The sequence below is a fragment of the Urocitellus parryii genome, chromosome 13 (genome assembly GCF_045843805.1).
Source record: "Urocitellus parryii isolate mUroPar1 chromosome 13, mUroPar1.hap1, whole genome shotgun sequence".
In the NCBI taxonomy this organism is placed as follows: domain Eukaryota; kingdom Metazoa; phylum Chordata; class Mammalia; order Rodentia; family Sciuridae; genus Urocitellus; species Urocitellus parryii.
In genome coordinates, this window is record NC_135543.1 from 21,579,857 (window position 1) to 21,605,551 (window position 25,695).

The 25,695-nt window shown below is 36.7% G+C and overlaps 1 protein-coding gene across 1 annotated transcript in view; it reads right to left on the bottom strand.

The window, feature by feature from the left end:
• Dcc (DCC netrin 1 receptor) overlaps positions 1-25,695 on the bottom strand; it is a 1,056,042-nt gene that overhangs the window by 659,341 nt on the left and 371,006 nt on the right. The window contains exon 2 of the mRNA XM_077792339.1: positions 23,372-23,692. Within this exon, the coding sequence (XP_077648465.1) occupies positions 23,372-23,692 (321 nt within the window). The remainder of the gene's footprint in view (positions 1-23,371; positions 23,693-25,695) is intronic.

Below are 25,695 nucleotides of genomic sequence, written 5' to 3' on the forward strand. Positions count from 1 at the left end.
ACAAAGGGAGTCCACATTCTAATCCCCCAGAACCTGTGAATAAAACCTTATTTGTAAAACAGAAAATAAATAAAAATGGAGTTTGTATAGGTGTGATTGTACATGCAGTTAAGCTACAGATCAGGAGATGAGATTATGGTGGATTATGCAGGCAGGATTTATATCTAATGACAAGTGTCTTTATAAGAGAGAGGTAGGATTTTTAAGACAGACATATAGAGGAAAAGGTGGCCAGTAGAAAAGAAAGCATTGTGACCTTGGACACTAACAGATCAGAGTGAGGCAGATACAAGCCAAGTAACACCTGAAGCCAACAGAGGCTGGAAAAGCAAAGAATGGATTCTCCACCACAGCCCCCATGAGGGTGTGACTCAGCTGCTACCTTGATCTTGGCCTTACAACCTCCAGACCTGTAAAATAATGAGGGTGTGCTACTTGATTTGTTGCAGCAGCAACAAATCACAGGAAACATGCTCATCAAGTTCAGGACTGATATGGGTTACTGAGATAGGTATGTGGGCCCAAAAGTTAATGGAGGAACAAAAACCTCAATTTCAAAATAAATAACATTTTATAGTGCAATTTAAAAATACCTAAAATAATGAGAAAACTTATGATGAATAAAATATCAAAATTTAAGAAGGATCCAAAATTGTACTTGCATGACACATCTCGGGCCACACACTAGTCCTACCCACATTACTAATCAGTGACTTTTCATTTCCTGGCTCCTTGTAATTACCTGAGAAATCACAAGTAATTTCCTGGGAAAGGTTTGAGATATGTAATTTCTGAGCCCTTGTGTATCAACATTCTTTTTTATCTTTACATGTGATCAATAATTTGGATACTTATGTAATTCTAATTTTGGGGAAAAAAATTCCCACAGAAATAGAAACAGTGCTTTATCATTTTGTGACCAATGTGCTGAGGAGCTCTGTGGTAGTGTTTGGCAGGATTTGTTTGTGCATGTATGTGCCTTTCTCTCTGAGAACTTTATTTTCTTTGGTCAGCTGACTTAGTACTCAGCAGGTCATTTCAACTAGAAGGCATATCAGGGGAATTATTTCTAATTTTGTAAAAGTACCTCCTGCCCCCATTCTATTTCATCTTCTCTGGTGCTTTTGCTATCTATATTCTAGAACTTTTGGCCTGATCCTCTTACCTCTTCCTTACCTCCGCCATTTTTTTTTCTTTTAAATAGAACAAATCGTAGAGACTTGCCTTATTTTATCCTCTATCCCCTCTATTGATTTCTTTAAGAGTTCTACTAAAATATTTAAAACTTTTTAAGAGCTTGCTTTTGTTCTCTATTTCTTTTTCAGAGTTGTTGCTATTGGTTTATGAATGCAATAATTTCCTGAGTTTCTCTAAAAGTACTAATTAGTCTTTAAAAATTCTGTTTCCTTGAATATCCTGGGATTAATTTATTTCTCCTGCTGTTCACCATTGCCTTTCTTGTTCATGTAGCAAGAATTCTTACCATGCCTGGTGACCCTTTGTTGTAAATTTACATTTAAATGTGAACAAATGGAAACCTTTCTCTGTGTATCTCTGTTGGTTGGAGGACTATCAGTGTCATACTCTGCTTTAGCTGATTAAGCTAAAGGAGCTGGTTCTTTTTTGGGAAAACTGTCTTAGACCTCCCAGAAAGTCTACTCATAGTTTTTCAAGAAATCCTTCCTTTTTGACTTTGGAAGTAATGAATCTTGGACTTTTTTCTTCCTAACCCATTTTACACAGAATGGGTTAGGAAGAAGATAACTGTTGGGGCAGGCCCCAAATGGCTATAGTTAGGCTCCCTAGCCTAGGATTGCAGCAGGCTATGTTGTTTTAGGTGTGTAACCAGGGCTGGGAGCCAGCTATGTTATGCTTAGTCAAGACCAGAAACACTGATTCAGCATACACACTCAAGGTCATGAACTTTAACTTGTGAGCATGCACCCCCTTGTGTAATGTGTTGGCAATGGGTCTTCTTTGTTTGGTCTGCATATAAAAAGCACCTATGGAAAACACTCAGGGGCAAAATGAGGCTAATAGGTGGTAAAATGGAACTGGATGGGCCAAAGCTAAAGCTGAAGCTTAGAGGCTATTGCCATCTCTGAATAAAACCTGTCTACTATCCTAACTGTGTCTTGCATCTTCTTCCACCTGTGCAACCCTGAACCTTGTTTCCTGGGTCTGAGCCCCTGCATGACAACAGCTATGAAAACAGCCAACTGAACAGTTATTTATATTTCCTCCTCCTCCCTTTTGCCTCCTCCTTTGGGGATTTCCAAGATACCTAAGCTTCAAGATGCTACCAGGCTGATGAACAGTCATCCTCTCTTTCAATCCATCTGGGCATGCTCTAAGCCAGTGGTTCTTAAACTTGAGTGTACAGGAGAATCACCTGGAAGGCTTGTTACAACACAGATTGCTGGCCTATACCCCCCAGAGTTTCTGATTAAATAAGTCTGGAAGGGGCCAAGTAATTTGTATTTCCCACAAGTTCCCAAGTGATGTTGTTGCAGCTGATCAGGGACCACACTCTTGAAGAACACTGTTCCAGGCCACAGTTTACCTAATCAGCCTGAATATCACAAACATCTGGGACTCCTGTTCCAGAAAGATTTCCCAAACCCCACGGCAATTCGATAATTACAACTTGGTACATTTAACAACCATCTCTCGAGATTGTCATCAGGGAAAATTATTTGGCTACAACTTCATCAGCTTGGATCCATCTATCTCCCCCTGTAGCTGACATCTGTTTTCTAAGGAAATGTTGCAAGCTTTCGCCTATTGCTCTCTCACTGTTTTTCTTTATTATTTTGGGGGTTCAGCTTTTCAATATGAATAAACTTCTTCTATCATACCCTGAACTGTTGTTGGTGAGATGAATAAATATTTGGTAAATGAATCGTCTTGATATAGAACTCTTGGGAAAAGGAAAAAAAAGAATTAAAAGGATGATTCCCTCCCTTTGGATAGCAACTTAACTGACATTCAGATCACAAAATTGTTGCAATGTCTTCTTAGTAAGATGATAGATTTTCCATTACCAAGAGGCAAAAGGGCAGGGCCCTAGTATCTAATGTCTGTTAACAGAATCCTTAAAATATAAGCTAGAATTTTCTGGCATCTAATGACCTTAAGTCCAGGCGTTTCCACTCTAAGTGTAATTTCCTTTTGCAAAGTACTACCCAGTTGCTGTTATTCGTCCCAGCAGCCTGGAGGATGTAGTTGTCTTTCCATTAAAATCATAAAATGTTTGAGGTGTCATGACACACATCCAGTCGTAGGGTCCACCCACCTTTGAGGATCCATGTTTGTGGCACTCTGAGTACTAAGCAAATGAGCAATTAAAAAAGTTAAGTTTCTTGACAATGAAAATATGTGCCAACGCTTGAATTTATATACATATATAAATATATATATATATATATATATATATATATACACACACACACACACACACACACATATATTTTTCTATATATGTATGAGTATGCGTGTGTGTGTGTGGTTGTATGTGTGTGTATCTCCATTCAATCTCCAGGACAAGCAAGGAGCAAGACATGATCTATGCTACTTGAATTTCAGAGGCAAGCAATTAGGGACAAGATGCTTAACCATTTCTTGGTAAGTTTTCATTTCCAGTGAGTCTTTATAATGAAAGAAAAACAATATAACAACAACAAAATCAAAAACAATGAGGTAGATAATGTGTTTCTTTGGGCTGTATCCTTTTTGGAGATAGGACCCTAACTAATGTGAGTTGTTTTATCTTTAGGTAGAAATTACAACAAGCTAAGCCTAGCATCGTGGTGTATACCTGTAATTCTAGCAATGTGGAGGCTGAGGTAGGAGGATCTCAAATTAGAAGACAGCAACTTCATGAGATAATGTCTCAAAATTATTTTTTTTAATTAAAAAAGGGCTTGGGATGTGGTTCAGTAGCAGGGCACCCCTAGGTTCAATTTCTGACAAGAAAGAATGGAAGAAATATAACCAACTCTGATATTGACCCTTTTACCCTTTACTTTATAATATTTTATTAGAATTTCCATGGTAGTTCCTCTAAGTGCCTTGGACATTAACTATCAGCGAAAGGGAATAAACTGAAGGCATAATAAATTTTCAACTCTAAACTTATTAAAACTCTAACACAAATCAAAACATCACTTCTGCCATAAACCATGGCAATCCACAGAGATGCATTTAATCAGGCTCTCTCAAAAATAAATTACTGGTGCCCCACAATGCACACTTATAAACTCTAGCTATTATTCTCTTGGTATTCATGGTTTACTAAGTGTTTTTAATCATGGTACATGAAATATTCTTGAAAGAATAACAGTTACATAAAGTCCCTAAACCAAGAAGTGTTCAGCATAAATCGATAAATTATCACTTACCTAAGTGTTTGTCATTACAACATCTTTTAATAAAGAGCATCTGGTAGTTAATAGTTTCCAACAATAAAAAAAGGATTAAACTGTATTAAGTAAAAAACATGGGGGGGGTGTATCACAGAGTAACAAACATGATGTTATTTTTGTAAAATTGAAAACTTGTGTACATTAAACTTTGGTGTAGGTCAGAATTTCCTAGAGAGCCAATAAAGGAAACCACCTCATTGAGGCAGGGCAAGGCCTGGATCCTGTATTTTTAACAAGTTCCTACAGATGATTCTGATATGCACAAAAGCTGAGAAGCTCTGAACTTAGGAGTTAATTAAAATATGAGAGATGTGAATAGAGACAGAGAAACAGGTAAAAAAAAAACAGTTCAGTGTTGTAGGAGGTTTTTGATATTGAAGAAATTCTAATCTCCTTTAAATGGGTAAAGTAACACAGAGAAACCTTGGTTAGAGAGCATTTGGTGCAGTACTAACATCTAGTATGAGTGATTGTGACAATCCCAAATGTCTTAGGGTTCTGGACATTGACTCACTAGTGTTTCTATGTGGAGTTTATCTGTCCACCCTTAGTGTCTAGGGAACACTGAGACTGTCCGTCCTCCACCTCCAGCAGGAAACTAGAGGCTATCTAAGGGAGAAAGCACTAGAGAGATTACCAATATCAGCTAACAGTCAGAAGTGCCCATTTTAATCTGAACGTGTAATTTAAAAGAATTGAATAGAACAGAAAGTAATTAGTTTAAAGTGTATTCAATTATGTGAAATATTATTTTTATGTGAATGAGAAGTTTACTACCTTTAACTACACACACACACACACACACACACACACACACACACACACACACTCCCTTCCTGTCTGCTTCATGTCCCATTCAGGACTTGTGCTTTTAAGGTAATCTCTCTAGTGCTTAGTTACCAGCTGACCCTGGGCTAGTCCAGGGCTCATCTCTTTCCCAAGGACACTGAGTAAATCAGGCCCATTGAGACTTGAAAGTAAATTTCAGAACATTGGAAAATTGCTTTCTGAAAGGGAAAACACATTTTTCCTTAAAAAGAGAAATGATGAAAGCCACCAATTTTTTTTTTTTTCTGTAGAGTCCCCATAGAAAGGAGAGAACAAGAACACTAATGGTCTTATCTTCCTGGGCATGTCAGAAATCATCTACAAGGAACAAAATGAGCTCTGGACTATGGGACTTGGTGGATGAAGAAGGAAGATGGTTGAATCCTAAATAAAAGGCTCTGGGTTTAACATCATTATAAGAGTCCTGACATTTATCTTTTCCAAATTTATTATCCTATGGCTTTCCAAATCCCTGCTCTTTAAGTTGGTCCTGCACTGGTGACTAAAGTCTGTTGACTGATGATTTGATTACTTGATTCCCGATAAACAGAAAAGTTCTGGGCTCTAGTAATCTTGAATTTAACCCTCAATTCTCCTGCTATGTATTTTCCATTCCAAACCCTTATAGATAATTTAAGTTTAGTTACTGTAAACAAGCCCAGTAGGACACACAGACACTGCAATATTTTGCTCAAGGTGAATTCAGCAATGAATGACAGGAATGGTTTCTCCTGCACCCAGGAAGCATTCAGCCCTGTTGGGGAAGGAAAGGCTAGACAAATAGTAATAAAATTATAATTGGTAATTGTTATGAAGGACACTAAAGACATAGTATATGAGACTCATTAGGAATAAGAGCTGAAAATTCAACAGGATATCCTAGGGCAAGTGACACCTAAACAGAGCTCAAAAGAATGAACAGAGAAATTAGCTAATCCCAAATTGTCAGGAATAAAGTTATTAGTGGAGGAAAAGGAGAGGAAGGGAGAGAAGGGTTGGTGAGAGAAGCCAGTTTTTGCAGAAATTTTCAATGAAACTAAAGCTTTATAATTGTTCTAAAATCAGTTGGAAATCATTCAACAGCTTCAAATATTTTTAAAAGACAACTCTAACCTCTGTTATGAAATAGATTGCAAGCTAATTAATAGATCATTGTAGGAAAAGCAGGCAAGAGATGATATCAGCTTCTATTTCAATGGTAATAATAGATACAAAAGGAAATAAGCACACTAAAACTGTTTTGTAGATAAAGTCAACTTATCTTTGACAAAGGAGCAAAGGCAATATTACTGAGAAAGAGTCTTTGCAACAAATGGTGCTGGAACAACTGGGCATCCACAGACAAAAAAAAAAAAAATTAATCTAGACACAGATCTTACACTCTTCACAAAAATTAGCTCAAAGTGGATCAAAGTTCTGAAGGTAAAATGTGAAATAATAAAACTCCTAAAAGACAAAGAGGAATTCTAAGTGATCTTGGGTATGGAGAAGACTTTTTAGATGCAGGATCAAAGACACCATCCATGAAAGAAATTATTGATAGAATGAAGAACTTCATTAAAATGAAAAACCCTTATCTTCTAGGAAAGACATAGTTAAAAGAATGAGAAAAAACCACAGGCTGAGATATAACAATTGCAAAAGACATATCTGATAAAAGACTATCACACAATATACACAAAAATAATTAAAACTCAACAATAGGAAAATGTATAATTTAATAAAGAATATGGTTCAAAGACCTGAATAGAGACCTGGCCAAAGAAGTTACACAGATGGCATATAAAAATATGGAAAGATACTCAACAACTGTCTTTAGGGAATTGCAAATTAAAGTAGCAATGAAATACCACTATACACCTATTAGAATGGCCAAAATCCAGGATGTTGAACACATTAAGTGTTGGCAAGAATGAGCAAGAAGAACTTTCAATTGCTAGTGGGAATGCAAAATGGTCCAGTCACTCTAGAAGGGAGTTTAACAGTTTTTCACAAAACTAAATGTATTCTTATTATATTATACAGTAACCATGTTCTTTATTTTTATTCAAATGAATTAAAAATTTAGACCAAACAAAATAGAGAGCACAGAAATCAATCCACATATACTCAACATAGTTTTGATAAAGCACAGAATATACATTGCAGAAAGAAGAGAGCTTTCTGTTCTTTAAATAGTGCTGGAAATTTGAATAAACATATGAAAAAGAATGGAACTAGATCCCTATATCCCTATCTCTTACCATATACAGAAATCAACTCAAAGTAGATCAAAGACCTAAATACATGTAACAACCAAAACTATGAAATTACTAGAAGACATAGTGGAAAAACTTCAAGACATTGGTGTAGGCAAATATTTTTTTGGATAAAACCCCAAAAGCATAGATGGTAAGAATAAAAAAAAAATAGGCAAAATAGGGTAATATCTAACTAAAAAGCTATACCACAAGGAAACAAACCACCATTAAAGTGAAAACATGGCAGTAAAAAGAGAGAAAATATTTGCAAACTATTTATCTGAAAAGTCATTCATGTACATATTATATAAGGAACCAATAGAAAAAAATAATCTGATTATGAAAATGGGCTAAAAAAATCACATAGATACTTCTCAAAAGAAGATACAAAAATGGCCCGAAGTGTTCAATACCACAATCACTAGTCATCAAGGAGATGCAACCCCAAAGTAGCTATTGGTTATTATCAAAATGACAAGTATTGGAGGGGTTATAGATAAAAGAGAACTCTCATCCACTGTTGGTGGAAATGTAAATTAGTATAGCCACTATGGAAAACAGTGTTGAGATTCCTAAAGACCTAAAAATAGAACTACCATATGACCCAGCAATCACATTACTGGGTGTACACCCAAAGGGAATAAAGTCATTCTATCCAAAAGACAGCTATGCTCCATGTCTGTTTCAGCACCATTCAGTTGTATGTGGAACCAATCTTATTGTCCATCAACAGATGATAGATAAAGAAAATATGGTATATACATACACATGGGATATCATTTCACTATAAAATGAATGAAATGTTTTCATTTTCATTGACATGGATGCAACTGAAGGACATCAGGTTAAGTAAGATTACTAAGGCACAAAAAGACAAATGATACATGTTCTCACTCATTTATAGAAGCTAAAATAATCATTTTCACAGACGAAGACAGTGGAACAGTGTTCTTCAGATATTGAGAAGGCCGTAAGGAGAAGAAGAGAGGTTAGGTAAATGGGTACTAGAACACACTAATATGGGAGAAATGGGTGTTCTATATCACACTAGGGTAACTATAGCCTGAAACAATATATGATATATTGCAAACTAATTTCAAAGACCCTCAACCCATAGAAATGCTTAATGTTTGAGGAGATGGAATATTAATTACCCTGACTTGATGAACATCATACAATGCATATATGTATGGAGTTATTTACTATATTCCATAAATATGTACAAATATTATGTGTCAATAAAATACATTTTAAACAATTTAATAACAAATAAAAGAAAGAATTCTCTATAGAGACTAGACACACTTTGTTACTTGCTCACAATGCCATAGTGGGGAAGGGGAGAAGGAAAGATTGCATTGTACTGGTTTCTAGCCAGGCAAATGGATGGGTAGGAAGCCATTCACCACAGTGGGACTAACAGGAAGGGAGGAGAAAGAGGTGACAATGAAGTGAGAGAAATGGAAAAAGAAATTGATTTCTTTTTATTTTTCAATGTTTCTTGACTTAAACTTATTTTACTTTGAGACCTCAAGTCTTTTCATACTTCTTTTTTTCCCAATTTGAAGGTCTTCATACCCTAACATCTTCCACTGAAAAACATAAACCACTTACAAGGTTAGGTTTTGCATGATCCTAACAGAAAATTAAAGACAGAAACAGATACCCTTGTTGATGTAAAGAAAAGCTTTGTAGATTCGAGAAAAGGGTATGGAGTCTTCAGACTCATGTTCTAAACCTACCATGGACATTGATTTAGCAAATCCTTTAAACCTCAGTCTCCTGAGGAGCATTGTCTGCACAGTAGCCATGAGGAAAATAAATAATATGTTTCTTTTCTTTTCTTTTCTTTTTTTTTTTTTTTTGTAAATGGCACAATGTTGGACTTCATAAAATAGAAACAAGTGATGGGATTCTATACTGGGTATTTGTCACAATTTGGTGAATATTGCATCCACAGGGCAATATTATGCAACTTGGTCGAGTGAAATAATGTTTAACACATACCAGAAAATGGTTATTTCCTAAAAATATCCCAAACAAACCTAGAACAGTAGATTCTTTACCACATCTTCTATGAAGAAACTCCACATCTTTTTAGATAGTCCACATTTGATGCTTTGGGTTACCCATTCTAACAAAGGAGTCTTCTTCAAGACCTGGTAGTACATAGTAAAGTATCTTTCCCATCCGTGACTTCCTTCTGTTCTCCCCTGTTCTTCTCTAATTGCTTTCCACAAAATAATTCTTCAGGAAATTTAACTTTAGATATTCCAAAGTAAAATATGTAAAAAAAAGTTTCTGTATTTTTTAATAATATTGACTAAAAAGTATGGTAGGAAGGGGAGAAATAAGAGCTCAGGTATACAGACACACACAGGAAGAGGCAACAGCAAACAAGCAAGATCAGAGTGACTGTTAGGAAACTTTGGGTAAAGATCTTATTCCATCTACCAGATGATACAAATGTTAAAATAGACAGTTTGAGACTAAGAAATTGCCCAACAATCAAGGACTTTTTCTATAGATATTTGGTGTAGTATACCCCTTGGTTAGCACAAAGTCAGTCCAAAACACTGAGGGCTGTGTAACAAAACTCCTGCTTTCTCTATGACCGACTGAGTGATTCCTGTGACTGTGAGACCCAGTAATGAAGATGGGCAGCCCTGCCCTGAGTTGCCCACATTTGTACATTTTGCCCCCAAGAGAGACCTACCCCATGTAAGCCCTTTACCTCCAATTCTGAGGCCCAGCCACCAAGTGAAATGTATGAAAAGGTTACTCATGATAAACTGAGAAATGGATAAACTCATAATTTTTAAAGCATGTGAAACACATGTTCCCCAGGTAAGACCTCGCACTCCAAATGTCAGGCCAGAGTGAATTCTTAAAGCTGAGTTATAAAGCTCTGAAAATAGAGTTTATAATGAAAATGTTGACAGGCTCTTGGAGCCACTGTAGTATAGAAAATTTAATATGTCACCTTGTTTTACAAGATTCTACTGGCATGGAAGAAAATTAAAACATTTAACATTTTCACTTTGCCAAATTGCTTTCCTCCTCCAAACTCTGGTGCCATTTGTAGTGTGTTTCATTTATAAACATCCTTGTTATTGTCACCGGGTCTCAAACACATTCTCAACCCTGTACTCACATTTTCCTTCCAAAGTCTAAAATGCTTATTGGGGCAGCAGTATTTTGCAATCTTACTCACGTTTTCTAAAGACAGGTTAAGTTATAAAAATTCTGGTGGGGAAAAGCCTGAAATTATTTACATAAGGTAAATAATGCTGATCATGAAAATATTTCCTAGGAAAACTCTTTCAAGAAGCTTTTTAAGGGAGAAACATTTACATTACAGATATTTACACAAATTGAGCAAGAGGGGGGAATAAAACTTTGTTGGGAGAAGCAAATTTAGATCCTCTGGCAAAATGGGATGACTACTTGCTAGTATAAAATGAGGAATAATTTGCTATGTCAGTTATGAGTAATTAAGGTTTATATGAAAACACCTGTTAATCTAATTCATCATTGACCTAAATTGCTTAACCCTAGTAATATCTTTATGTTTTTAGTGATGATTTCCTTCCATGGTACATGAGAGGTCAGTTGCTGTCACCAGTCAACCTATAGTTCACTTGACTTTCTGGAAGCAGAAGATAGTTCTGAGGTTTTCGAGTGAAGAGGAAGCTCTTCAAAGCCATGGCAAACTTACATCTGACTTTCACCAAGTGAGAAGTAAGTGGTGTGCTAAATATTATGCAGGGACTTGCTAGCATACTTGTTATTTTATTAATCCTGATCTTTTCAGATGGAGGTATTGGTGTGGAAAGCTTTACAGAGGCTTGTGTAACACCACGTGTTTACACAGGGTCCCTCTGACCAGGGAAGAACCAGACACTGCATAGGTAACAGACCAGTGATGGAAAAGCAGGAAACAGGAGTTGTGTCCACTTAGGAAAACAGCACTTCTTTCTGGAGCTTCCCTCATCCCATTTGCTGCCAGTGACTTCAATACTGTTCTAATTCTCTATTTTTCATGAAGCTTCATGTATTGAACTGTTACTTTTTTCCAGGCCCACTACTAAGTATAACTTAAGGTTATAACTTATAACCTTACAAGGTAGACATGATCCCAATCTGCATTTGGCAGATGGGAAATGTAAGGTCAGGCACCAATGACCAAAAGGAGGCAGATTAACAGGGCTGTTGAACAAGGCTTTATTGAGATTTGCTCCTGAACAAGGCTTTATTGAGATTTGCTCCCAGGTGAGACCCTCCAGTCCAATGGAGGGGGTCCTGGGAATCACGCAGTCTCAGCTGGATTGGAATTTTTATTGGGTTTAGGGCAGGAAGGGAGGGCTTGGGACAGGAAAGGGAGGTTTTTAGGGAGCTTGCTGAGATCCATATTTAGTCAGGAGACCCCACTGATTGACAGGTGGTTCTGTAGGTGGTTGCCTGGTGCTTTGTTCCCTTAGCCACCTCAAACCCACCTAACAGGAAACTGGGTCTAGGACATATCCATACGTGGTTCAAGTGGACAAAACTAGAGAATGGCTAGAGATAGGTTCTGAAGTCCTCTCTGTGTGGCTTTGAAGGCCAGGTTCCTAAACCCCACATGGTACCATTCAACTATCAAGGTTCTAAAGAGCCAGTCCACCCAGAGAAGCTAAGACAGAGGTACTGTGGTCTGTATCTTCAGGGCGTCATGGCCCAGCTGAGGAATTGTGTATTATAAGGATACAGTGGAGTGTGTTTCATGTTGACAGGGGAAAGCACAGTTAATATGAGCACAGAGATGGCACCCTTCCTTGCCTAGGGGGCCAGTTAAAGATTCTAGAAAATGGGCTGTATAAGACTGAGTATTTTTTGTGGGGGAAAAATAGGAATTAGAATGATGGGTTAGAAAGTACTACACATAGGATGAAGTGGGCAAAGGCATGGTTTAGCAGATTGCTACAAAAGCTGAAGGGTTGTATGGATTTGATTACATTAAATGAGGCCAGAGGTACCATCAGAAGCCAACAGGAGAGGCTTCCATTCTTCTATGGTTTGCTGATAGGACTCAATGCCATGTTGACAGTAACTAGAGCCTGGGAAATTTCAGTGTAGACCTAAGAGTCCTCTCAACCTCAAGTGTGTTCATGGAGTGATACTACAACAAAACTTCCTTTAACAGAAAGCAGAAGAGAATCACATCACTACAGGAAAATGCAGGACTCTGATAAGATACAATCCTCTAGGTTGTTGTATATGTAAGATTCTCCCCAGCAAATCTTGTGCTGTTCATTAGCAGGTCAACTCATCAGTATTCCTACGGGAATAAGCAACAGATTCCAATGACATTTGCAAGTTAGGGGAGAAGCCAGCTCTATTCACTCAGTTAATGGCAGTAAAACAATTCTGGCTTCTGGTTTTCAGACAACAAAGCTATTCACAGTTGAATTCTTCATACCTAGGTACTTCCTTGGCAGGGTCTCAAATGCAAAAAGGCTTGGAGATAAAGCCACAATGTTAGTTTATAAAGAGTCCAATACACTGGAGAATCTAAAGTGACTTCTAAAAGTACTGCCTGGATCAAAAAAATATTAATTGCTTTTTTTTTGTCATGTTCTAGCCTTTATAGATGAATTCCCTTGCAAGAGGGGCCACAAAAATCCAATCCAATAAAATCAACCAGTACTGAAATTTAATGTTGAAGCTGTCTAGGCTTTATTAATCTTTAACACACTTTCTTAAATAGGCTTCTAGTTGGAGAAATGTTCCAGGTGGAATCTCAGTTAACAAACCTAATAGGTCCTCCTCTGTAAGGGTAGTAAAGCCTCAGGGTTACAATGAAACTATTTTCTTTTCCTTTCTTTTATTCATAAAAGTGATTTTGAAAAATAAGTGTAATAGAACAAACAATAGTGCAGCGGTTGTAAATCAAAGGGTAGGTTTCAGAGTTGTGGTGTTTATAAATAGATTTAAGATATAGAGGTTTAGGTAGAAAGAGCCATTTAAATGGAAAGGTGAGGGAAGTGTGTGTGTCTGTTTTCTGTATTTATGTCTAAATGTATTTGGGTGAGCTGGGTGAGGATGGAAATAGATCATAATGGAAAATATACAGATGATGAAACAAACCGTCTCATGCTTTCATAACCCCCAAATACTGACATCTATCAAACAATTTAAATGCAGTTACTCTGACTCTATCCCGCTGAGATTCCGAGCGAGGCAGAAACTTGGTGCTTAACTGCCCTCCAGAAATGGAGCTCTAGAACTCCATATGGCCCACTTAGAGCAGGTGCCTCCATGCCGAGTTGCATTTAGAGAAAAGCCTCAGATAAGAACCTAGAATAAATTTTGTGTACAAATAGCTGCTTCTCAGATGCTGGGAGAGATTTTCTTCTTCTTCTGTTTTTTGGAACTGGGATTGAACTCAGTGATGCTTAACCATTGAGCCATATCCTCCTTCCCTTTTGATATTTTATTTTGATACAGGTTCTTGCTAAGTTGCTTAGGGCCTCACTAAGTTGGTGAGACTGGCTTTGAACTTGCAAACCTCCTGCCTCAGTTTCCTGAGCCACTGAGATAATAGGTGTGTACACCATACCCATCTGGGAGAAAATTTTTATCAAGCTTTTCAGTGGAGAAGGCTTTGACCTCTGAACTCAGGTTTTTGTATTGTAACAGTAATGTTCCAAACAACTTTTGGCTATCACACTGGGACTCACATTTCTGTGTGTGTATGTGTGTTCATTTTCAGCAAATTGTAAAATAAGGAGATAAGTTGGTGACCTATTGTAGTTATTTAACTGCTGTCAAAAATAGTTGTAACTATTTTATTTTATTTTTTTTAATGCTAAACTCATAATTCCAGGTCAAACACAAGTTTTTTGCTGCATCAAATATGTGGCTGCTTCAGCAAATAGGTGGCTCTTATATCCACTAAATAATAGATGTTTAATAATTATGAGATAAATGAACAATTGGCTAGTTTGCTTATTATGGATTACATAGATTATAAATATAAAATTAGGCTATTAAAAACAATAATTTCTCTTCAGGAAGTAAGTACCTCTGTCACTATTTGTATCCAGTACTTTCACCTATATATGCTGCTGATCATGATAGGAAAAGATTAAAATGATTTAGGTACTAGATACAATGAGATTTTCCATAATTTTCTCTAACTAGTTTATTACTTATTCGAGAACATTCTCTAGGTTTGGATGTCTTCTTAATTTGTAGAAAAAAATCTGTATGCAATATAAATATCTGAATTCAAAGTTTTCCATATAATATTAAATTTAAGTAGTACATTTTACTATGTACATAAAAAGTGTAATGGGAAAAAAATCAGTAACAGAGATAGGTTCATAAAAGTAAAAAATGCCTTATTAAATTTATAATTATTCATAATTTCATCAGAGATTTGCAATTATGCTACCTAATCTTCCTATTTATTGATAGGGTACAGGATACAGTACCCCAAAATATGGCATCTTGGAGGTCATTCTCTGACCTCTGTCTTTGTGAGATCTATCCATAAAAGAATTCTCCGTCCTACCTCCCCTCAATAAAGGTTATAAGACCCTCATGTGATAGGTTTCCTGCCCCAATATCTGGGGGGACAAAATGTGATACAGACACACAGAAAGGAGTCCGCCGAGTAAACAGGTTTTACTATGTTCTCTCTGGATTGTTACCATTGTATCACTGAAGCAGATCATATTTCAACACAACTATTCATTTCCTCATCAGATTTAAAATGCAGTCCTTCTCTCCCACACCCAGGTCTTTGGGTCTTCATTTCTGCAGACTCTTGTGCCAAGTAAGACTCTGGTTAAATAAATCTGCTGTGCTTTTCTCTTGGTAATCTGTCTTTCCTTACAGGGGTGTCAGCCCTGACCTTCTGATAGGTCAGGGAAAGATGTTACTTTTTCTCTGCTACATGATTATGACTTAAATCTTAGCTAGCCTCACCTTTGTCGAGAAAATCAAGCTTTTACATTCCAGAGGGGTCTTCTAGAACTCAAAATAGTTTGGTTACTATCACAGAATTATTTTAGATATTACTCTTCAATGTTCATGACAGTACCAGCAAAACCCACACTGTGGATAGCTGAAGGGATGAATAAAAGAAAGTGCTCTTAAGATACTGATTAAAATTGGAGTGAATAATTAGCTATTCCCATTGTCACATGGACACAATAAAGAAAAGGAAATGAAAGGTTGGAAGATTTTTTAAAAACTTATTTTGTTGATGTTTCTACTATAAAAAGCCCTGTCAAGTTCTCTATTGTAATTTTTATAATGCAGAAGATGTCTTTCCACTCTGAATATTTTTCAGTAATACATATATTTCTATTCTAATTTTTTTGCAGAGTTAATTGATTTAGGAAGGTGGCAACTAAATCCCTACCCTTTAAGATGCAATTATTTAAGTTGAAGGAGTGGGGGTATGTGGGTGAATAGTCAAAGGAGGCATGTTAGTGATTATCACAGTTTTATCTGGCAATAAAATTCAAGGAAAATAAGATCAGCACACATACAACCTTTACACATAATGCCACATTACTTTCTTATATTTTCTTTCCTTCATGTTTTAACAACAAAACAATAGGAACATTTAATAGAGATATTTAAGAACATTAAGAGATGTGGAGTCAGAACAATTTATTTTCCTGCTCATCATCTGAAAATAAACAATATTCCTATCAGTGTAAAATGGAAAGCTTTGCTCTGTAACTGAACCTTCCCAAAACAGAATTTTCAGAGTATTCAAGAGCCCTGAGATACATTTTCCAAACTGTGTCAATGGATGAACTTGACCTTCTAGGCAAGATTCTTATATTTGCTCCTGTAGAGAGAAGGAATATGAGCATTTTTCTTGCTGTTTCCTTTATATAACATTTGAGTGACCCGAGGCGATGTCGTTTATTCTCCTTTCCTTTCAGACAAGCTCCTTTTTCTGCTTCCTTTTAAGTAAGAACGTAAAGGTCAGGTTATCATTTCACAAAATGCTTCTTTCTGGCTTCTCTCACCATAATATGCTTTCACTAATTATTTCATAACTCATTTAAATGGGAGGCATTCTGGAAGGGAATTCACTGAAACAACTCCTCAAGTAACTAATTATTTTTTTTTAAACACAGGGGAATTTTAATTACAATGCCTGTGTTATTTAAAAGCACAGTGCCACAATTTGCATCTTGAAACATCTATTGTAACAGGGAAGAAAAAAAAACAGGCTCTGAATGAAAAAACAACTCAAGTAAATGCAATTTACTTGGCCTTTTAAAACTTGTCCTGATTTATAAAACCACTTAAAAAGATTAAAAAAAAAAAAAAACTAAATGTGTTCCTAGAAGACTATTTATGAGTTTGTTTTAAAAACTATATGTTCACAATTTTTCAGTAGAGATGTATCATGTGTCATTATTGAACATATAGCTATCAAAGCTAAGTCTTCTCATCTCAAAAAAAAACATTCAAATACTATAATTTCCCCATAGAATTAATATTTTTCAATGAACTCAACTAATAAGTAAAATCAATTATTGTTGTCATTATTGTTTTCCCTTAGTTATACTTTAGAGAGTTTAATTGATTTTAAACAAGTGACTGACAGATGACTGAACAGGAAACTACACAATGTCCTTAGATTGAGAAAGTGATGAGAATATTGTGCATCCAGCCTTGGGCAATCTAAGTTCTAGTCTCTGCTTCTAGTCACCTACCTGCTCCCCCTCTGCTATCAACAAGGGTATCTATATCACTAAACTTTTTTTGAGAATTATGAGATAATGCACGCAGACCTACTTTTTAAAGAAACACAAAAGGCAAGTCAGTGTGGTTTTAATGCTGAGATGTAAATACTCAAAAATTACCAGAGGACAAAGCTACCTGGACACAAGTTCTCCATAATGTGTCTTGCAGTCATTGTCACTTTACTTAAAAAGGGATCTTCCCACTGTATTCCCAGAAGAGGAAGGATAAGCAGAAATCACACTAGGTTCCAATTGTGTCCCTCAGAGCCTGTGGGTGAAGCATGTGTGCAAGTAATTGAATGAGTAAGTAAGTGTGTGAATGGGTTGACAGGTTTGTTCTGGTTATATCAGGTAAAATGGAAAAAAAAAATGGGTCTTTCAAGACAATTCAGAGAGCTTTGTTCCATTTGGTTTTCTTTCACATTGATATCTGTGTTAATCAGCTTTTGCCACTGTGGCACAACATCCAAGAAAAGCAACTTAACAGGGGAAGGATTTATTTTGGTCACAATTTTGTATTATCAGTCCTTGACTGGTTGGTTTCATTACTTTACGACTGAGATGAGGCAGAACATCATGGCAGAAGGGTATAGTGGAGGAAAGCTAATTAGGGAATGGCAGCCAGGAAGTGTGGAGAGAGAAAGGACAGGACAAGATATAGTCTCCAATGGAATGTCCCCAAGAACCTGTTCCCTTCAAGTAGGTTCCACATCCTATAGTTCCTACCACCTCCCACTAGTCCATTCAAATTAAAAATTGGTCAATGTATTAATTCACTGATGGAATTAAATCCCTCAAGATCCAAGCATTTCCTAAAAGCCCTATATCTGAATATTGCTGAACTGGAGGCCAAGGCTTCAAAACATGAGTTCTAGGGGGATACTTTTAACCCAAACCATAATAATGTCAATTTTTTTTTCCTAGAGGATGGGGACAATTTGTGAAACTCCCAGTCTAGACAAAGTCCCATGAACCCCACTTCAGTGAATATTTTTCAGTTGAAAAGGCGTTAAAGAGAACAAAAAGATGGCTAAGAATCTCTATCAGGGATGACTGCAATACTTGTTCTACCTAAACTCCTGATCTCGTCAACACAAATTATACTGACTGCATGATATGATCATAGATCAACTCATCAAAAATGAATCTTTCAGTCAGAGGGATTTAAATACTTCTTGCAAAAAAACCCCAAAAACCTGTAAGTTTCAACTTCTTGAAAACTAAGTTAGGGTTTGTCACTTTGTGTTCAGAGATCACAAAGGAAGATAACTGATCCAAGATTACAAAATTTAAGGCTCAGTATTTGTAATCTATATTTCATTCCCCCACCAAAAAAAAAAAAATCACAATCACATGGGAACATTAAAATTTGTTAGTTCCGACTAATAAAAATTCTAATAATGCTAAAATAACCACTATTATGTTTATTTACAGTACTCTTGCTCCATAGAACTATGTTCCATTTAAAAGTCATTACAGCCTTAAGAGATTGGTTATTATTTTGTATGTTGAAGAAAAGAGAATCCAGTGGCTTGGAGAGCTGGCAATATCTGGAACAAGGAAGATGGACATGGTCAGATGCAATGTTCTAGCACAGTCCATTAGTCCATTTACCAACCCAAAGTCCTTAATCATTAATTTAATTTTAGACTCCTGAGATATAAAGCAATCTAACACAATCCACCATGAGTATATTTATATATGCCCAGATGTAGGGCAGCTTAATCTGGTCAAATTCAATATGGAAGAAGGAGTGGGGAAAGAGGAGGAAGAGAAGAAGGAAAGAGGGGATGACAAGGACAGAGCTCTCCATATATGGCATAAAGCCTTATGTTTTCTTTGGCAAGATAAATATCTGTTACTAAACATTAAGGTGCTTTATTAAGCACAGAGTAGAGAACATGGTGGAAGAAGTATTATAGATAACAAAGTGTATTTTTGCTTCTCTCCAAAATCAATCTTATGCCTAAACAGAGATATAAACATGGCAGGAAAGACCTCAACATTTTAGATTAAAACTTACTGGGGAAAAATGAAATTTTCAAGTGTCAGCCAGTACTGGTGAAATTGCTTTCAAATGTATATTTGATAGCCCAGGAATCCTTTACTAATTGAACTCAAAATTACTAGAAATACTCATGGTCATTAACCTGTTGCACTGTGACTTTTAACAACTTATTGGATGGTGTGTTAATCAGCGTTTTGTTCCTATGTCCAAAAGTCCAAGTGAGGACAACTTAGAGGAGAAAAAAAATTATGTTGCCTCAGGCTTTCAGAGGTTCAGTCCAGGTTTGAATAACTCCATTGCTCTGGGCCACAGGTGTCAGAAAACCATGGTAGAAAGCCATGGTGGGGGGGCACTGCCACCTACTAGTAGCCAGGAAGCAGAGAGAGAGGGGAAGGGACCACTGGGAAGATGACCCACCTGCTCCAGCCACACTCCACCTGTCTCAGTTACCACCCCGTTAATTCAAACTAGGATGGACTGATTAGATTACAGCTCTCCTGATGTCATTTTCTCTCCTCCAAATATTTCTGCATTCACACAGGAGCTTTGGGGGGATCCCTCATATCCAAACTATTATCTTTCCCACTCTCCTTCCCGCATAAGCCAAGTGTGCACTCAGGGTTTAAAGAGTACTTGAGAAGTTCCTAGAAAACAGGATGAGTGACACATGGCGAGACCATTGCATAAAATATTCTGCCTGCTACATTTCATCTGCTACATTTCTTTTGATCAAGACACATTGAGAAAGCAAAAGTGGAAGAGGGGCGTTTTAGCAAACGGGCACTACACTGCCACTACACCTGAGGTTAGAGAACTTTTTTTTTTTTTTTTTTTACCCAAGCAAAGCAGACTGTTACCTTTTAGTAGTGACTGGTTTATTGACTGTTAATGCTTTAAAAATGAGATTAAATCAGGTCCATGGTCTTTATTACAAGGAAGATATATGCCCCTTGTGAATTCTAGTGGTTTGGCAATCTTAACCTCAGCAGACATAACATTGATGTATTCTGTGTTGCCAAACAGCATGGTAAGTGTTTAAAATGCTGTGAACAGCCTTATTGCTTTGAAATGATACAATCTAATATTAGATTGCAACTCAATGACTGAATCCGTGAGCTTATCCTTGTGCAGAATACTAAAGTCAAAGCTACTTTATTTTAATATCTCACAGGGAAGGAATCGTTCTTCATTTCACCATTGAAACAGAGAAGACATAAAAGTGAATCTAGATGGTAGAAAAACTGAAACTGCAACATATCAGGCCATTTTCATTAACAGGGCAGATGCAGCTGCCTTTTGTAATAGGGCATCAAAATGCCAGCTTGATTCATTTGAATCAGCAGAACAACTTGGGTTATAGACAACTGATGGGGGGGATCTGTAAGTCCAGAAATTCCCAAGTGACGGAAAGTCAACTTGTGCCCTTTCTACCATATCTGAAGCATTCTAGGAATGCAGCTTTGCCTGATCCTCAGCACTTGTTCCACTTAGTCCTCTTAAATCAGCCATAATTATCATCAACTTTCAGTCCTCTCTGCACTTGATACTCATTAATCAGATTTCAGACACCCATCACTCACAAGTCCCCATGTGGCTTAAGATAGTGTTTTCATGATCAGGATGTCACCTTACCTGTCTCTTCAGTCTGTCATTGCTAAAGCAGGCAGGGTTACCTCTAGGTAGGGTGCCAAACATTCTAGTTTTAGCCAGCAATGAAGAGCTTCCTAGGACAGGGAACTTTTCAAATGGTAAACTCAGGGTAAATCAGAATGGTTGGCTACTCTATCTGTTGGTGAGGACCTTATCACCAGGACATCTTTACTGAGGAAATCTCTAGGCTAAATGGATATGAAAGAGTCTGCCTTTGTTAGTTTGGCTGCTAAGACAAAGTACATAGACTATGTGGCCTATAAAGAAGAGAATTTCATTTCTTACAATTCTAGTGGCTGGAAGGCTGAGATTAGGGTAGAGCAGGACTGATGTGTGGTGAGGACTCTTCTGGGTTGCAGACGGCTGACTTCTTGTTGTATTCTCACATCACAAAGAGTGATGGAACTCTCTGAATCCCTCTGTATAAGGGTCCTAATCACATTCATCCCTTAACTACCTCCAAAGGCCCCACCTCCTAATACTATCTATCACATTGGAAGCTGGAAATTCAATGTAGGAATTTTGAGGGAACAAAAGAGTCAGTCTAAACAGAGTCCTTGAAGGAGAAAAGAAATTGGACACACAAACACACACACAATGGGGTTGTGAATCTGAGTTCGAGGGCTGATGGAATATGTATGTGTTATAGTTCTTACAGCATCTTTCCAGGATTTCAATAGGCTTGAACCAACATGGAAGAGTGCATGAGTATGTGTGCACACAAGCACATGTGTGCGTGGGGGTCCTGTCTCATTGTCCCAGTTGCTATTATTGTTGAAAATGAGTTCTCACACTGACCATTCTACAGGAGGAAACTGGACTGAATGAGATCTGGGAAAGAATTAAAGGGCTAACTAAGAGCCTACTGGCTCATTTTTTTAAATGAAGAATTAAAGATTAAGTTTGGAAATAGTCCTTCAAATCTGTTTACCCATTTGATGGTTTAAATTTATTTCAGGTTGGATCTGTTGGCTTTGTTTAATGTTCCATATCAAATTTAAAAAATATATCACAGCTCAACATTTGGTTGAATCATAATAGAAACAAGTAAAAGCAAAAATCCTTTTCCTTTCCCTGTAGTTCTAACACTGCAAGGGCCAAAAGAATTAATTATGAGTTGCCTTCTGATCGAAATAATAGAGCAGACATAGCAATGTCATGGATTCCAGAATATTCCACTATTCTACCAGAGTCTACATGCCTTCAATATATCCAGATGAAAGAAATATACTGAGGTTATCATCCAGCCATTGAGCCAACATGTGGCCAAGAATCAAGATATGGAAAAACAAATAGAAATTTTTATTTCTCATGTTGTAACTTATACCATATAAAAGGTCAATATTAGTAAAAAGGAATTAATTAGGAAATTACTTTTTTCATATTTTTTTTCTATTCAAAAAGCCCTTCCATGTACATAAGCAGTGAATCAACATAAGACAGGTTGGTTTCTTTAAAAAATTTCATAATACTATGTTGATTATTAAGGTCCTTCAACTGTTTTCCAAGCTAATTTCAGGACAAAAATCAGTTGAGACCATATGACATGAATCTTTACATCCTTTCTTTGTCTTAACAATGCACATTGCTGATGGGGAAAGTAAATTAGTACAGCCATATGGAAAACAGCATAGAGGTCCCTCAAAAAAACTGAAAATAGGTAAACTGAATGATGCAGCTATATTACTACTTAGTAAGTATAGGTATCCAAAAAAAATCAAAATAACAAAGGAGTATCTATACTCCAATGGTCATTGAAGTATTATGCACAATAGTGAAGATTCAAAATCAATCTAAGTAACATCAATGGATGAAATGATAAAGAAAACGCACTGCATATGCATACGACATATACATGTATATATGTATATAGATTTATGTATATCTGCTAGAATATTGTTCAATCTTTAAAAAAGAAAATCCTAATATTCTGACGACATGGGTGAGCCTGGCAAACTAGGCACAAAAAGACAAAGGATTCATGGTTTCACTTATACATGGAATCCAAAAAGTAGAGCACAGAATACCATTTACCAGAGGCTTGGAGGGTAGAGGGGAAGGAAGTGGGGAGATGTCTGTTGAAAAGTCCACAGTTTCCGTTAGATAAAAGGAATACATTTTTCAGATCTACTGCATAGATTGATGATCACTTTTAATATATATATATATATATATATATATATATATATATATATATATTGCAAAAAGAGTCATTTTAAACATTCTCATCACAGAAAAACCAAGGATAAAAATGTGAAGTGGTGGATGCATATACTAATTAGTTTGATATAATTATTCTGCAATGTATACATATATCAAAAGCTTCATTTAGCAGCATATAAAAATTGCTTTTCAATTAAAAAAATAAATGTACATTATTTCTACAAATATTATTTTCTTATTGCCCCCCTCAAATAAATACAAAGATAGCATAGGAAAAAGGAAAATAAAGGACCCACTTACCCGCTACTGCAACTTTTGCTATCCGACTAATAATTGACCCAGTCTCTCCCAAAGACGCCTCACATTGGTAAAGTCCCTCATCGGGCTTGTGGTGTCTGGAATGAAGTATGTTCTGTATCAACAGAGATCCATTGGGAAGCTGCTGCTTCCTGTCATCCATTCCCAAGGCTAGGTGGATGCCATCTTTCTTCCACTTGATAATGGGGACTCCTCCATCGGACTCTGCGGAGCAGTTCAGGAGGACATTTCCTCCCCTCATGGTGACAGCATCGGCAGGTTCTGATAGGAAGCGCAGGGATGTGAAAGATTTAATTTGGAAACCTGCAATGAAAGAGCACATGGAAATATGTTCATGTAAGAAGTCTGATCGTTAAATTCCTTTTCTTTAAAAAATATCATCAAAACAGTTGAAGCATTCGAAAAGTTTCCTTGAATAAATAAACTTAAAATCAGGGATAGCATTTAAAACAAAAGATTTAGCACCGTGGCCACAAAGAATGAAAAAAAAATTGGCCCCCAAAATACTATGTATGAGAAATTAAGAATTCAAAAATCCCAGATATGGCCATCATCCCATATCAGTCAGTTCTTGAAAATTTAGACATAAACAATGAATCTTTCCCAAATTAAATCAGAGACTATTAAAAATCAACAGTCGGCAGCACTGTGGTGAAGATTCAGGGGACTATTTCTACCTTTTCCTTAAGGTGAAGTATCTATTCAGTTTTTTAAAAAGCAATTCAGATATAGTGTTTCATGAAATTAAAAGTCAACTCAATAGTGTGAGCAGAGTTATTTAGAACAATGTCCAGATGGATTTTAAAATAGTAAATCCCACTTCCAGAAGCAAATAAAACTACTATCTAAAATCCCTGCTAAGTCTTAATTTCCATCCAACTGTTTCCAATGGACATGGATAGCTTAGTGTAGACTGAACCCAGTGACTGAACTCACTTCACCACTGAGCCACTTCTCCAGCCCTTTGAATTTTTTTATTTTGAGACAGGTTCTCTTTAATTTGCTTCGGGTTAAGCAACTTGCTAAGTTGCTGCAGCTGACTATGAACTTGTCATCTTGTCTCAAACCCCAGAGTTGGTGGGATTTCATCAGGAAGGTTTTATTCATAAATAGAAATGAACATAAAGAATCAATAGGAGGAATAGAAAAATAATTTAAGAATATTGAATTATTGAAGCAAGTATAAAGTATATTCATTTTGAGGCTGCTAGTGTTGTGTTTTAACACTTGGTTGTTAAATTGAAGACTTTGAAATGATCTCAGGAAGTCACTGGGCTGAGATTTTACTCAGACAGGTGTATACCCAAACCATTCAAGCACTTCTAATTTCATTTTGAACAATCTCTAAGACTAAAGATTCAACAATGTTCATTAGAATCTTGTTTTCAATATTTAATCATTTGTACTGTCTAATGATTTTTTTTTTTTTGCCACTGTTTAATCCCATTTTCTTTCAAACTACCTGGTGTGAAACAGTAGAAGCAATGGACATTTTCCTATATGGGTCCTTTATTCTTTGGAAGCAGCATTTCATTTCATTTAAAATACCCACTAAACTAAGTTTTAGCCTCATTATTCTCAAAATTACAACCTCAGTTTCAGTAGCATACTTAATTTTTCTAAGGAAGCTCTTTATATAGGAGCACTTTAGTGGGACTTTGTAAAAATTTTCCATCTTCTATCATTCATTGTCACTTACTTATTCTATCCAACTCGGCCACTTGCCCCCAAAAAAGCCACTAGAACTTTACTCTCCACCAAGTGTTAAATAACAGAATATTTATTTTTATTTTTTTAACAGAATATTTAAACCTCGGGTAAATGATATCAGTAAGGATTCCAAGTGACACCAGACTGGCCTTCTCCCCACAGATCCTTTCCGTGTCCCCACCTGCATCACTAGGTTTGCGTCACTATGACCAAAATATCTGACAAGACCAACTTGGAGAAGGGGGAGTGTATTTGGAGCTTGTTGTTTCTAAAGCCTTGCTCTGGGCCCAGAGTGAGGCAAGACATCATGGCACAAGGTCATGGTGAAGAAGTGCGGTTCCATTGGTGACATCCAGAAAGCAGAGAGGGGAGGAGGGGGAAGGGAACACAGGGGAGATATAACCTTCCAGGGCACAGCCCAGTGATCACCTCCTCCAGCCATGCCTCAGCTGGCAATAGTCACCCCCAGTCAGTCCACTCAAATCGGGATGGACTAATGACGTTACAGCTCTCACAATTCAATCATTTTAATTCCAGACATTTCTGTGTTAACACAGGAACTTTTGAGGGACACCTTATATCCAAACCATAACAGC